General features: G+C 41.5%; 1 protein-coding gene across 6 annotated transcripts in view; it reads left to right on the forward strand.

Moving 5' to 3' along the window:
* Positions 1-634: 634 nt before the first annotated feature.
* Positions 635-14,825, forward strand: part of CABLES1 (Cdk5 and Abl enzyme substrate 1) — a 60,481-nt gene continuing 46,290 nt past the window's right edge. For 5 of the 6 annotated variants that reach the window (XM_088130676.1, XM_088130679.1, XM_088130678.1 and 2 more), the window contains exon 1: positions 637-1,666. In XM_088130676.1, the coding sequence (XP_087986802.1) occupies positions 969-1,666 (698 nt within the window). In that variant the 5' untranslated portion in view covers positions 637-968. Of the gene's footprint in view, positions 1,667-14,825 lie in introns of all 6 variants that reach the window. The other variant, XM_088130681.1, reaches the window with a different exon arrangement.

Here is a 14,825-nt window from a genome sequence, read left to right on the forward strand (position 1 = left end):
ATAGGGGTTGGACTTCAGTGTCCATAATTCCCAGGCACTAACTGGAATCAGAGCTGAAGTTCAACACATCTGGAGGGCTCACAGAGTGACCATGGTGCATCTGGAGTCTTTAATGGATACGTACTATTCTGAAGAGATATCCCTCAAGTCTAACAAGGAAAAGAGCCACGCTGGGTTCATGGTCCAATTGAGAGCGGAGGACGAGTCCAGCTGGCTCAGACAGGAAAGGCAAAATGTGGTATGTTCACAACATCGTGGAAGCACATGATTGTTAAAAGTGACCAAGCGCCTGAAGGGAATCCACCAATTTTTAGATCCCATCAACTTCTAGGAGACGGCCCTATTTATGTAATCTCCTCAAGACCATGTGCTGTGCAACACAAGCGGAACTCCACCTTCCTCGCTTCCCCTCCCACAAAGCAGATTGGAAAAAAAAGTAGAAGGAAGAAAAAACACTGGAGGAGCTTCCTTAAACCTAGTTTACTCCTCCTCCTCCTCTCCTCCTCCTCTCCCCCCACGTTTCTTCTTCCTCCTCCCTCTTTATCCTCCTCCTCCTCCTGGCCGGAGCTTTTGTTTTTCTTCCCAGCTCTCTATTTCCCACACGTGATTGCCGTGTTTTTGCGCCGAGCGCTTGGCGGGCCGAGTGCACCTATAAATGCTAATAACTTTGGCCAAGGAGAGGAGAAAGGCAGGAGCCAGAGGAGGGGAGGAAAGGCAGGGGAGACGGTGGGGGTGCACAAATTCGGGCGCTCTATCCATGCAGGCAGCCGGGGGGGAGGCGGAAGACATGCCATGCAAGCCAAAAGTCCCCTGCTTCGCGCGGCTGGGGCTCCCTCGCCTCGCCTCAGCCTGCTGCTAACCCTCCGCTCGCCGCCGGGGAGGTCCTGCCTGCCGCTCGGAGTCTCATTCTTGCCCGCTCCGAGGGAGGGACGGAGGGTGGACGGGAGGGCGAGCGAGCGCCACAGACAATGGCGGCGGCAGCGGCGGCGGCTCCTCCTGCCGCCGCCGCCGCCAGCAGCAGCAGCAGCAGCAGCCCCGGCGGTGCCAGCGGCGGCGGCACATTCCACCAGCAGCTGGAGCCCTGCTCGAGGAAGCCGCCGCCGCCGCCGCGCATGGACCCGCGGCGCAGGCAGGCTGCCCTCTCCTTCCTAACCAACATCTCACTGGACGGGCGGCCGGTGTTGCAAGGCGAGGAGGGCGGCGAAGAGAGCGACGTCGGCGCTGCAGCCACCGCAAGGACTGCTTCTGCTGCAGCCTGCAGTGTCAGCAGCAGCAGCAGCAGCAGCACTCGGACTCGTCGGGGCAACCCGAGCGCTTTCCAGCCGCCCGCCCCGCAGCAGTACGGAGCTTTTGCCAGCGCCTGCGGTGGCAGCGGCGGCAGCAGCAACGTCAAACTCATAAGCCCCCTGGGAGCGGCTGGCCAGCCGCAGCAGGGCGAAGACGACGAGCAGGATGAAGACGAGGACGAAGATGCCTTTGCCAACGTGCAGGTGCCCATCGCCGCCGCCCTCCCGGGCTCCTCTGGGACCCCCTGTGCGAGGGGTCGCCTCAACTCTTTCACTCAGGGAATCCTGCCCGTCTCCTTCGCCAGAGCCGTCCCACAGAACTATTGCTGCCTCGAGCAAGGCCCGGTGGGCGCTAGCGCTTTTGAGCTGCAGAGGTCCCGGTAAGTGGCATCCAGAAGGGCCTCGAGTGGGTGTGGGTGTCTCCTTTTCTTGAGAAGGTGGGGGGGGGGTGGAAACAGGAAGGAAGGGAGGGAGGAAACCAGAGTTTAAATCTTACGTGGAAGCTCTTTGGTATCTGATTTCTGAGATGTGGAGACTGATTTTTGTGTCACTCTGCACATGCCCGGGGTACACATTTCTTTAAGAATATTGAAGGTGTCTCAGGGCTTGTAAATGTTGCTTACATTCTGAGCTCAGGAAAGCATTATTGTTGGTTCTCAAATTTGACCAGTTATGTATTTATTACTGCAATTTATATGCCGCTTAATTCCAAAAATGCTTTGAACAGCTGTCATGAGAAATGTCAGGTCTTGAGGCATCTCAGAAATGTTTCCACCTACTCTCCAAGGTGTGTGGGTAGGTAGAGGAGTCAGTTTTAACACAGCAGTGAGAAGAAAATATTTTCTTCACGTTCAAAGGATCTTCTGTACTTTGAGGCTCTAAAATTTGGTAAAAGGGATTTGAGTTGAACTTCAGTGAAAATGTGTGAAAAGAGAGCACGTGGAAATATCACATAAGGGGAATTAGTCATTATTCATTGACACTGCTGTAGTTAGTTGATCTTTCCACCAGTGCATATCTGTAGGTTAAATCAGGAGTCTAATACACTATCCTTGTTGACAGGTGACATGTTGCACCTGTCTGGGCTTGGTTAGTAGTTGGATGAGAAACTTAGGAAATCTCAAGGCTATAAGACTGACTAAGGAGTTAAAACACTTCAGAATAAGGCAGTGGCACTGTTGCCAAGAAAATTGCATGAACATGGGTATGACTTAACCAGGAGTTGAGCTCCACATGAAGGAATCTCACTTTTTAAAAAATTTGCTATGCAGCCGAGTCCTCTGTAGACACATTTATTTAGTACAGAATTCTGAAGGGGGAAAGATATTTAGGCCCAGTGAGCTCAAGAATACAAATGTAAAGTGCTTCTAAGTATTATTTTCTTGAAAGTCCAGAAATTGTTGCAAATGCACAGCATCCTACCTTGTAAATTAGACTGATAGTAGACCCTTCACTTTTATGTTCTCTACATGATCTAGCATAATTGCAGGCAGCATATAAATATTAATTAGTAGGCTTCTATATTAAATTTAGAATTAATCCTGAGTCTACATCCACGCCATTACATGAATGGACTTTTGCTTGCATAGTGAGACTTTCCTTTGCTGTCCTGACTCTGTGTGCAGAGTTCCTCCAGAGTAGGCTTGGGAAGCTACTGGGGGAGATGAAAGAATTAGTTCTGCCAGTAGTTTCTGCTTTGATAGATGGGCCAATACAAACCCCTGAATTTTCATGCTATTCTGTCTCTGGCTGATATAGCACATAAGAACTTCTTTGGCAACTAGATTACTTCATATATCTCAAAAGACTTGTCCCACCTTTCTCTGCAGAATGCTGACATATTTTAAGAACTTCATCTTAAAACATTTAGAGCCCTGAAAGGGAATATGAAAGTAACAAAATACTCCAGTGCAGCCTTGGCAGAGTTTGAATAAATGTTGTCCCTGATTTTCCTGCAGTCTCTGTTCATAAGCAAAATGAGCATGCTGAATTTCACTAGGGATTTGAAGACAACTAACCAAATCTTGGCACTGGTCTGGATATCAGGGCTTGTGCCATTTTTCTTATCATGAAAGTTTGTGGCAATAATTTCTAAACCTACTTTTTAGGTTAATGGAGAAGCCTCTTTTTCCCAATTGCATTTCAATCTCTGAAATACCATTCAGTAATGTTTAGAATAGCACTTTAATGTTATTAACACTGAAGCTACATAATCAAAGGTGAGCCTCCCCAATGTTGACAGTTACTTCTGAATTAAAAATATAGGTAGTTCTGCATCTTGATCAGATCCTCTGATCTGTTCTGTTCCAGTTTGGTGACGAATAGAACTCCCATGAGGGAAGAAACCAGGTTGTTCAACTCTTACTATTGATGCAAAGAAATAGCTTGGAGAACCTCATTCACTCTCCCCTCTCCTTTTCTTTTCTGATACTGTCATAATGGGTTTAGCATATTATATGGAGGTCTGTAAATTTTCATTTTTAATGGGGTCCTCATTTCAGGAAATTATAGCAAAATTAATGAGAAACAACATCTCCGTTACCTTCTGAAGTTAAAACTGGTAGACTGCCGTTTAAAGTAACACTCATATCTAATCTTTTGTATGTTTTCTTTTGAGTGTTGATCTGTCTTAGTATCAGAAATCTTAATCCGTTCATTTATTCTCTGCTGTTATCATGCATGATTTATGAACTGATGCACCACCCTATCACTTGCATTCTGTTGTTTTTCAGTATTGATCTTTATTTAATGGGAAGCTGCTACAGCCTGTTTGTTTAAAGAGTGAACATTCTATTTATGTTGGAAGTTAGGCAGGATTGCCCTGGTTGTTGCTTGGATGAAGGGCCATTTGGGAATTCCAAGCTTGTTGGCTAGACTAGGGAGTAAGGAAAAAAGTCTTGGGAGAAGGCAGCAGCAATGGAACAGTGCCAAGAAACTTACATAAATGCCATCTCCAAGAGCCGAACTTAACTCAAAGGCATCTTTACCTTTACCTTACCTGTTCTAAAACATTAAAAACCTCTTTTACGCAGTGATCAGTGAATAAATAAGAGTGATGATCCTGTAAATTTTTCCCCCTAAATGCTTTAAACTTGATTTAGATCTTAACAGAAATAATTGGCAGAAGACAAGCATTTGGCTGTTGCAGTTGAAATCGCAGAATGGTACAGTGGTACCTCAGGTCACGAACGCTTCTGTTCACGACCAATTCGGGTCACGAACAGCACCGTTCGCAAAATTTTGCTTCTGTTTGCGAACTCCACATCGGGTGACGAACAGGATCCGCGGCCATTTTCCCTGCCGTGACACGTGGTCGTGGCTTCCTGTAGGGAGGGGGACTCTCCCTCCAAACAATAACCGCCTCCCCACCTGCCTTCCTGTCCTCCACGCCTCAAGCAAGGTTAGAGTTCTCTCTCTTCATACTGTAGTGTACTGTACTTTGTGTCATATTTTTGTGGTTTTAAAAAAAACAACATATGGTTCAGAACAGATTAACCATATTTACATTGAACCTTATGGGAAAATTTGATTCGAGTTGCAACCAAAATCGGTTGGCGACCAAATTTGTAGGGGTCAGAATGGATTAACCGTATTTACATTGAACCTTATGGGAAAATTTGATTCGAGTCGCGACCAAAATTGGTTGGCGACCAAATTCGTAGGGGTCAGAACGGATTAACCGTATTTACATTGAACCTTATGGGAAAATTTGATTCGGGTCGCGACCAGAGTCACGGAACGAATTAAGTTCGTGACCCAAGGTACCACAGTATCTGGCCTATGATGTCAGGTAGTCTGGTTGATCTGGATAGGGTAAAAATAGTGCATGACAACATCAATCAGAGTCAGGATAGATGTTTATAAAGGTAAATGTGTATTTATTTGTTATAATGTGGGATTGCTTGGGTAAGGATTTGTATGTACACATAGGTATTTGTAAAAGGCTTCTCTCCATTTTTTTTTTTTTTTGGTGCCTACAAGTCCGTGTTGACTTCTGGCGACTGCCTGGACAAGTCCCTGCAGTTTTCTTGGCAGTGTTTTTCGGAAGTGGTTTGCCATTGCCTGCTTCCTAGGGTTGAGAGAGAGTGACTGGCGAAAGGTCACCCAGCTGGCTTTGTGCCTAAGGCGGGACAGTCTCCCGGTTTTTAGCCCGATGCCTTAACCACTTCACCAAACTGGCTTTCTCTCCATGGAGAAAGTTAATTTATTGATGGGAAAATCTCTCCATGTAAATATTACTGCTTATAAAGAAAAAAACTGAATTGTAACCAGCAGCTTAGAGGCAAGGTGGTTTTTATGACATGGGAAAGGTTTGATGAATGTATTAGTCAGCCTTCACTCACCCAAATCAGGTTAATTAGCACCATAGAAGTCCAATTTCCCTGGTCAAAATTTAACATTTGTTTGTGATACCCTCTTGCTTCCCTCTTACCAGTTCTGCCCTGTTTTTGTTTTTCTTTACCAATTTGGAGCATGCTTCCTGGAGCTCGAAGGCTCTGGTGAGCCCTTCTTTTAAAAAAAAAATAGGGCTGAGTTCCTACAGCATGCTTACACCAAGTGAAAATGAGATTGCATAGTTCTTGGTTCATTGTGTTTTGGAACTGAGCCATTGTTTTAGCATGTTTTGAAAATCAGGGCATCATGCTAATCCATAATATGGTTTATTTGTTTGGGCACAACATGTTCTGTCAAAACAACAGTTGCATTTTCTTAATCTGGATTTAGCATGTTATGTAAATATAGCTAATAAATCCTTCCAGATTTTTTTTGTATATTTATAATGATGTTCTGACAGTCATTTGGCATTTAGTTTAAAGCCTTGAAAATGATTTTATTTATTATTTATATTCTGTCCTTTTATGAAATAATCCTCAAGGTTTACTGGAGAGTTCCCACCAATAGACAATAGATGCAACTCACTATATATTCCATATTTTCTCTGCTTCAAATATTTGAGCCTAATTTAAGTAGGCATTACATTATGCAGAGTGATATTGATATATGTGGCATGCCAATGTACACTTTACCAGCAGTTGTTTGCCAGAGGTAGAACATTTTGTGTGAAAGTGGCAACCTGATGGGAAATTATGATCCAAAATATGTGGAAGGCACCAGATGAGAGGAAGCAGCATCATAGTCACTTCTGACTAAAGCCCGTCCATCCATCCTTCTTTTGCTAGCTCTGCAGAAATCTCGGTGTGTATATCTTTTGAATGTTTAGTTCGTTGACTGCTACCTCTTCTAGTGATTTCTAAATGAAGTTTTAACCATGTTATTATGATTCTAATTAATTTTATGGAAATATAGCATCTAAATAAACAATTCTTGCCCTTTGAACTACATGACCAACTGAATTAGACATGTCAGATAAGTTATTTTCCTCTCCATAAAATATAATGGCTCATTTAAATGTACTGTAGAATAGTATTCTAATTATTAATCTGACAGACAGGATATAAAATCCATATATAAATGAGATTCTCTCTTCAGTTCTACTGTGAATTATCTATGCAGCTAAGAAAACCGTGTTTGGCAAATGCCAAACCACATTTTTTAATGATGTTTATTATTACTCTTTCTTTGCTAGTCTAGTGATTCTGAGGCAGAATTTGTGAATTTCATGCCCATAGATCTGTCATCTCTTTCCATTATCAAAAAGGCCTAATTCATATATGGAAATTTTACTGGTGTAAATTACTAGAGAGCCAGTTTGGTATAGTGGTTAAGGGATCAGGCTAGAAACTGGGAGATTGTGAGTTCTAGTCCTATCTTAGGTACAAAGTCAGCTGGGTGACTTTGCGCCAGTCACCCTGTCTCAGCCCTAGGAAGCAGGCAATAGCAAACCACCTCCGAAAATGTTGCCAAGAAAACAGCAGGGACTTGTCCAGGCAGTCACCAGGAGTCAACACTGACTCGAAGGTGCACTCACACACAGAGAAAATTACTTTCATAGGAATCTCCAATGACAGTATTATGTTGTTGCTGTTATATTATTTTTCTGGTAGCATCCATTTGACATACAAAATATGTAGTGCTGTATGTATTCGCAAGTTATCTGCTAAATACTAACTGTAATAACACATAATGCTACAATTTGGCTTGTTGGAATCTGGAGGATGCTTTTTCTTTTTTAGTTTCTTCATATGCATCATTTTAGCTCTGCTTTTCAAAGTAAAGTAGAAACTGAAGTGTAGTACCTACAGAAGCTATCTTCTTTCGATCTAATCTTTATTTATTCCCATGCATTGTGATGTCATTTTGCATTGTTTTATTTATGTGCTACCTCAGTTTGTTAATGTGCTACCTGAGTAGCATAATCATTGAATTTACTAGGAAATAAATTCTGAATAAATATGGTTTAGCTTCAAGCCATTTTTCCAAACAAAAAAATGACACAAATTAATCATTACTCTACAGGAATCCTCCATGTTTCTGGTTATGTATAGAAGAGATTAACTGAATACAGAGCAGCTTCTGTCCTGGAAAAATCATCTGACAGAACCAGTCATGCCAGTAGAAAGTAGAAATGATGTATTCATTTATTTTGGCTTCTACATGTTCTCATGTGATACACTTTGGAACTATGGAATGAATCTTATAGATTAGGAACTACTGTTGACTTTGAATGTCTTGTAGTTTAATTTGTTCAGCCAAACTCCAATACATGCGTGGGCATAATTCCCGAAAGTAAATGATGTGGCTGATTTATATTTTGGTCACTTAATATACAGTATTTATTTTTGCATTGTGAACTTTCTTATTATCTTTGTTTAAATTCTCATCCCATTATCAGCCACAACATAAACTTTTTATGTTTACTTTTTAACTGTATAAAATTATTATATAAACCAGCACCCTGTTTAAGAAAAGCCCAATGAAAATTCTTCCCATTTGTTGCCTTTCTTCACCTCCAAGTTTCAAATTCAGACAAAATGTAATCTACAGCACTATTGGTTTTGTGATAACAATGAAATATTAATTGCATCTTTAAGTTAGGAAATAAGTAATATAAAAGATAGGAAGAAAAGAAAATGACTTTGTTATACCATATATATCCCTACATTACAACGAGGGGGGGGGGAAATTCAGCAGGGTATTTATATAAATCTGAATTGTTTGTAGTAGTCTGCAATTTTTAGTTAGATTTGGGAAACCATATGTGGCTTTAACTGCATAATCAAAATCCTCAGGTCAGGGAAGAGTGAGGTCTTATCAATGATGCTGTGCTGTATTTGGAGGAATCTAAAAGTAGTACAACTTTGTCTCTGATTATTAATATAATTTCATAAACAAGTATCTTGTTTCTTATCTACTGCATTTGCCATATTGGTCAGATTTGATCACCTGGAAAGCATTTTTGTGGATCATTAATTGAATTAAATCTACATATGCTTTCAGATGAAATGTGTAGACACTGCAGAAGAGACATCTGATCTGGAGGATACCTCTTCTAAAATTGCATTAAGAAACTCTATCTGTGTGGTCACTAAGAATTGACACTGACTTGATAGCACATAATCAAATCAAAATAGCATGCTTAATTGTTGCAAGTGCTTATTTATTAGTGGGGGGGGGAACCTTGAAAGATAAGGTAGTAGGGGAGAAATGGAAGACCCTGAAAGGGCTTGGGTGGCTAGTTGACTGAATAAAACCCTCACTATGAGATTTTGTTGCAAATTCTGCTTTTAAATTGAGCAATATAATTATAAATGCACTCACTGAACTATTTGCATTATGTTTCTGAGTTAAGCAGATATTAGCAAACATGCATATTCTTAGTTTAAACAGAAGGTTTACTCATTCAAGTGTGACCTTTTGCCCTCTGTAAATGTGGAAGTGGTGGATAAATTCCATGTAGTTGCAGATAGATACGCAGCAATGAAACTGCTTGATGAAAGACATTAGCTCAGCTCAAGGTGAGTCATTAGATATATATGATAAAAGATGAACCTTCTGGATTAGAAGAAATATATAATTAAAAGAACTGGAGCAGGTTTCTTTTTTTTTAGTCATATATCTATGATCCTCTAAGGTTCCTAAAGTTTTATTTTCAGAGCACAGTATTTATTTTCATTCTTTATTTCAAAAAGAATAGCCACTTGAAGATGGATCTGTGCCATCTATTATGAATGAAGCCATATACAGTAGTCACTTTCTGCATTACACATACTTGTTTTCACAAAGCTTTCTGAAGCTGCTACAAAGCTATAATCAGAGTTCCTTGGCTTTTCTGCTTGCGTTAACAGTTTATGTAATTATATAGTAGATTATATTTAACAAGGTTATCATTTATGTGGTTAGGGCAGGAGCTGTACATGTATTCACTATCCTCTGCCTTTCCCCCTCCCAATATTTTGTAGAACTGCTAGATGTTAAGATGCTAATATATGAATTAAACAAAATCACTGCATAATTAGGGTGCTTCTAGACCTTGGTGGGCAGAAGTAAAATTGGATGGACCTGGGTGATTTATAGTTATATGAGCAAAGATTTCCAATTGTAAATTGCTTGGCAGTAGCAGTAATAAAATCACACACAGCCTGGTTCTAGGTAAAAGTTTAGAGTAAGTAGAAGTAGAATTTTGTGTGGAAAAAATTGAATTCAGGTTTTGAGAATTCTGTTTATTGTTCTGTCCTTATAAGTGTTCCATTCTGTTCCAACCAAAGTATGGAGTGGGGAGGATTGGGAAGTTCAGTTCAACTTACTTAGTATTCAGTGATTGCTTGGTCAAATTGGAGAGTAATGAAGAATGGTTGTGTCATTTCAGCCCTTCAAAGTAGGCAGGGTCAAGAAACAGGCACAGCAGGAATTCCAGGAATATTCTTTATTATTGTAGGGTAAACTTACAGAATCTTGAAAGCCTGTCAGGATTTCTCTCTGCCCCATCTTACACCAAACAAAATCAGGGCAGGGTTATTTTGAGTTTCTTTTTCATGGTTTCCTCTATCTCAGGGCTGAGTAATCTTTTCTGAAAATTCCTCTTAACAGTTCACTCATTCCTTCCCCATTCCCAAGGCCAAGTCTACATTCCTTCATACCACTCCCACCATCAGAATCACTCCCCCCTTCCACATGCAAACACCAACCAGGAAAACGGACACAGAATCCCTCTCCCATTTCTTCCTTAGGTCAATGGAAAAGTCTGGCAGAAAGAGATGGAAAGTACCCCCTACCCTCCTGTTGTGCAGCAACCATCAGTGGAGAGTCTAGTATGGCTTGAAGCAAAGAGACTCCTTCATCCTGGGGGTCATTGTCTATCGATACCGGTAGCAGTTCAGGGGGATGAGGCATATGGGGGAATTTCAGATGGAATCAATGGACAAATTATGGTGCATAGACATCCTTTGCCTCCTCCCACAACCTCTCTGATTCATGGCAGCCTGTCCAGTGAATTCTAGATGACCCGTCCTGTGTGTAGAATCCAGAATACATTCCACTTAGTACACTTCTTCCCTATCCAACAGAACCAGAGTGGGGGGAGGGAAGAACAGGTGCAGAATGCAAAAGACAGGGCAGCTTCTCTTAAACAAAGAGTGACTAGTAAAATATCAGATGAATCATCATTGAAGCAGACAATTTCAGTCAGAAGGCCAGTGGACTAATTTGACGGATAACAGAAAAAGTGCCAATACATTTTGGGTTCAGTTTCTTAGGCAGGTGGGAAAAAGGCAAAAACTTAGTGAAAAGCCACTCCAAATCCCCCCTGCAGTCTTGATGCCCTGTTGCCTATGAGCATCTGTTGCATGTTTGTACACATTGTTGGCCAAATCTGAGCAGCCTGTCTCATAAAGAAAATCAGAGACTTGAGGAACAGTGGAGGCAGAAGCTCTGGAGGACAAGATGTGGGAGTGGTACCTGTAAACTGCTTGAAAGGGAGACTTTGCAATGGAGGAATACAGCGAGTTTTTTATAGGCAAATTCTGCAAGAGGCAATAATAAGTCCAGTGGTCCTGCTGATAAGAGACATAGCAGTGCAAATTCTATTCAAGAAACGTATTTGTCTTCTCTGATTGTCCATTAGATTGTGGATCATGAGAAGATGAAAAATGAGTATGAATGTCCAGTAAATGGAAAGAGGCTTTGCAAGGAATAAAATGAATCATATTGGTAAACAAATCCACTATCTCCAAAATGGTCAAACAAACTTTTACAGCTGAAAGATTAGTAATAAAATCCAGGGAAACCACATCCCACAGACCTGGAGTGAAGGGGAGTGGCTGAAGCAAACCACCTGGCTTAATCATGGCAATCTTAGCCCAGCCCAGACATGACAGGATGAAACATAATCCTTGATATCAGCCCTCACTCTTGGCTACCAAAACTCCTTCAGCACAAGATGCAAGTTTGAACACTCTCCCATGTCTGTCAGTTTTATTGTCATGGGAAAGTTGTAACACCTCTTCCCTGAGAGGAAAAGGAACAAGTGACAGAGGAACGACTTGTGAAACAAGTGTCCTTCAGTCACAGAGAAGGGAGGAGAATCAGCCTGTGGGTCTTCCTTGGCTCCTCTAGAGTATCCTTTCTGGGGGGAGTTAAATTATTCTGTTTCAAGATTGTGGTTGGAGGAGATGGCCAGGGAATATTTTGTGTGTGAGGAGGGGGGGTATCATATTTAGACTTCTGTGAGTGCATATTACAGCTTGTTCTGTGACTAAGAACACAGATATAAAAATTGAAATGGGAGAAAAATTGTGCCCATGTGATTGGACATGGAGTAAGGGTCTGTGCCTTCTGCAAGTGCTCCAAATTCTTGTGATCTGTGTGCACCTCCTACAGGGTGGGTTGTTCCCTCCAATAAATGTCTCTATTGTTGGAATACTGCTCTTATGGCTAGCAACTCTTTATTGAAAATATCATAGTTTCACCTAAGAAAACGTGTACAGAATAAAAGACAAGAGATCCTCCCTTACTCTGCCAAAGCCTGCAGGAGAACAATTCCCAAATCTAAGTCTGAGGCATTGGCTTGCACAAGAAAGGGATAAGTGAAATCTGGATGCCTAAGTAGTAGCAGGATGAAAAGAGATTCTTCAAGTCCTGAAAGATAGATTGCTCTTGAGTAGATCATTTAAAATGTATGTCCTTTTTTCAGAAGTTGAATGAGTAGTCTTGTGCATTCTGCAAAATTAGAGATGAATTATCTATAAAAATTGACAGAGTCCAGAAAACATTGGATATCTTTCACATTTCTAGGTGCCTGCCATGTGACAATGGATTGTACCTTTCCAGGATATGTTTCTATTCCTTCTGTAGAAATGTGATAAACCCAAATAGTCTAATTGGGAAAGATTGCACATTTCTCCATTTTAACAGTTTGTGCCTGTGAAGATATTGTAGGATATTTCTGAAAGGAGTTTCATGGAAGGATGGGTCTCCCCCCAAAAAATAGTATATTGTCTAGGTATACCACAACATATTTGTTTAAGATATCAGAAAATATTTCATTCATAAACTTGGAGAAGACTATGGGGCATTTAACCAATCCATAGGGTATTGCTATGTATTCAGATTTGCCATACTGGGTATCAAAAGTTGTTAAATATTCATGGCCCTCTCTCATTTGGATCAAATTGTAAGCTCCTTTCAAATCCAATTTAATGAAAAGTTCCTTTTAATTGTTTGAGGGCCTCCCTACTGAGCTCTTGAAAGGGGAGTCTGCAAAGTTTCCTAAAGGTGGCACTCTAGACTGATTCAGGTCTTTACTCAGGAGGTAGAGTCCAATTCTACAGGTGCGGCACTTTCCAGATGATTAAAAAGAACTTTAGCAGAGCAAGTCATGGTTAGACATATACTACAGCAAAAGCATAAACTGAGATCCCTCTTTATTTCTCTGCTGCAGACAAGGATCTTTTTATTGCTCCTATTTGCATGGGTTCTCCTGGGCTGGAATCTAATTAAGTCACAGGGAAATGGGTAGGGGTGTTGAAAAGCTGTAAAAACCTCCTCTCCCTATTATTTTCTCTGTGCCTCAGCTCTTCCAGTCACCCATCAATTAACACACAATGCTGAAACAGTTCTTCCAAATTCTCTGGTGTGCCTTGTCTTGCTGGCTCGTCCATCAGTTCATCAGAGAGTCCTCCCCAAAACCAGTGAATCAGAGTAAGATTATTCTAACCCACATTTTTGGCATACAACTGGGAATCTTTTATGTGTTCACGTACTTTGTGATTTCTTTACTTCTATTTGCAAATCTTCTGATTGGCGCTTGCTGTCCCAGCTGAATCTCAAAAGCAACTTTAAATCTTTGCATGAAGTTTTAGTAATTATCCAGCCATGCATCACTTCCCTCAATGAGTGTCATGGTCCATTTGGCTGCTACCTCTTTCAGCAGACTAAGGAAAAAGGCACCCTTAGTCTGATTAGTAAGAAATTCTGCTGGTTGGCCACCATAAACAATTCTCAGTGTGTCATAAAAGTCAGGAATTGATCATGATGCCCCTCCCTCCAGCAACTTCTCCAGTTGCGCAGCACCATATAGAACTACTACTGACGGAGGTAAGCTTTCTCCCAATTGCTGTGCTGGCTGTATTTTGATGTCAGCTCTTTGAGATAGGCCAGGTCAAGAAAGACAGGCATGGCAGGGATTCCAGGAATGCTCTTTAGTGTAGTATGGTAGAATAACAGAATCTAGGAAGCTTGTAGAGTTTTCCTCAACCCCGTCTTATACCAAATAAAATCAAGGCAGGGTTATCTTGAGTTTCTTTCTCAGGCTTACCTCTTTCTTAGGACTGAGTAATCTCTCGTGAAAATCCCCCCTTAACAACTTGCTCATTCCTTCCCAAGACCAGATCTATGTGTCTTTGCAGTCACCTTGAGTTAAGCAGTTGATGTATGCATGCAGTTATACTTGCAAGCATGCAGTTATGCATGCAGATATATACATGCACACATGCAGTTATGCATGCATGCACGCAGAAAGAAATACCTGATGATCTTTGCCTTCTATCTGTAGGTCCCTTGTTGCATATGGACATGAGTTGGTTTTAGAGCTAATGACCTTCTTCCCCCATAGAGATGACAAAAAGAGCTTGGTAGCAATTAGTTCCCCCTCACAGCATTCTCACAATATGCTGTCTATTTATGTACTATAAACATAAAACAAGCCCTTTGGAATCTAGCCAAGTGATCAAATGACCTTTGAAGAAAAGTGCAGTAGAAGAGAATCTGAAAGAATGAACTCTTTTAAAGTGATATCACAGAAAGACTGCTAACAAAAAGGGAGAAACATTATGACATGTTCATACAGGTAGTCCTTGACTTACCACCATAATTGGGACTGAAACTTCCATTGCTAAGCCATGCAGTTGTTAGGCGAAACATCCCATGACTGCACCACTTAGCAACGGCAGTTCCAGTAGTCCCAGTTGTGGTTGTTAGGCCAGGACAGTGCCATAATTAGGCGAGTACCTCACACTTCTGCTCTGCCATGCTTGCCCTTGCTTCAACTCTTCCCACCCACCTATCTCCCCCCCCATCTCTGCCCTTTTGGCCACTCTGCACGGTGACATTCCTCGGTGGCGGCGGCAGCAGCAGCACTGGGGC

Source organism: Python bivittatus, unplaced genomic scaffold (assembly GCF_059951505.1).
Source record: "Python bivittatus isolate LINGU-HERP-01145 unplaced genomic scaffold, Pbiv_v1 ctg000840_np1212, whole genome shotgun sequence".
NCBI lineage: Eukaryota > Metazoa > Chordata > Lepidosauria > Squamata > Pythonidae > Python > Python bivittatus.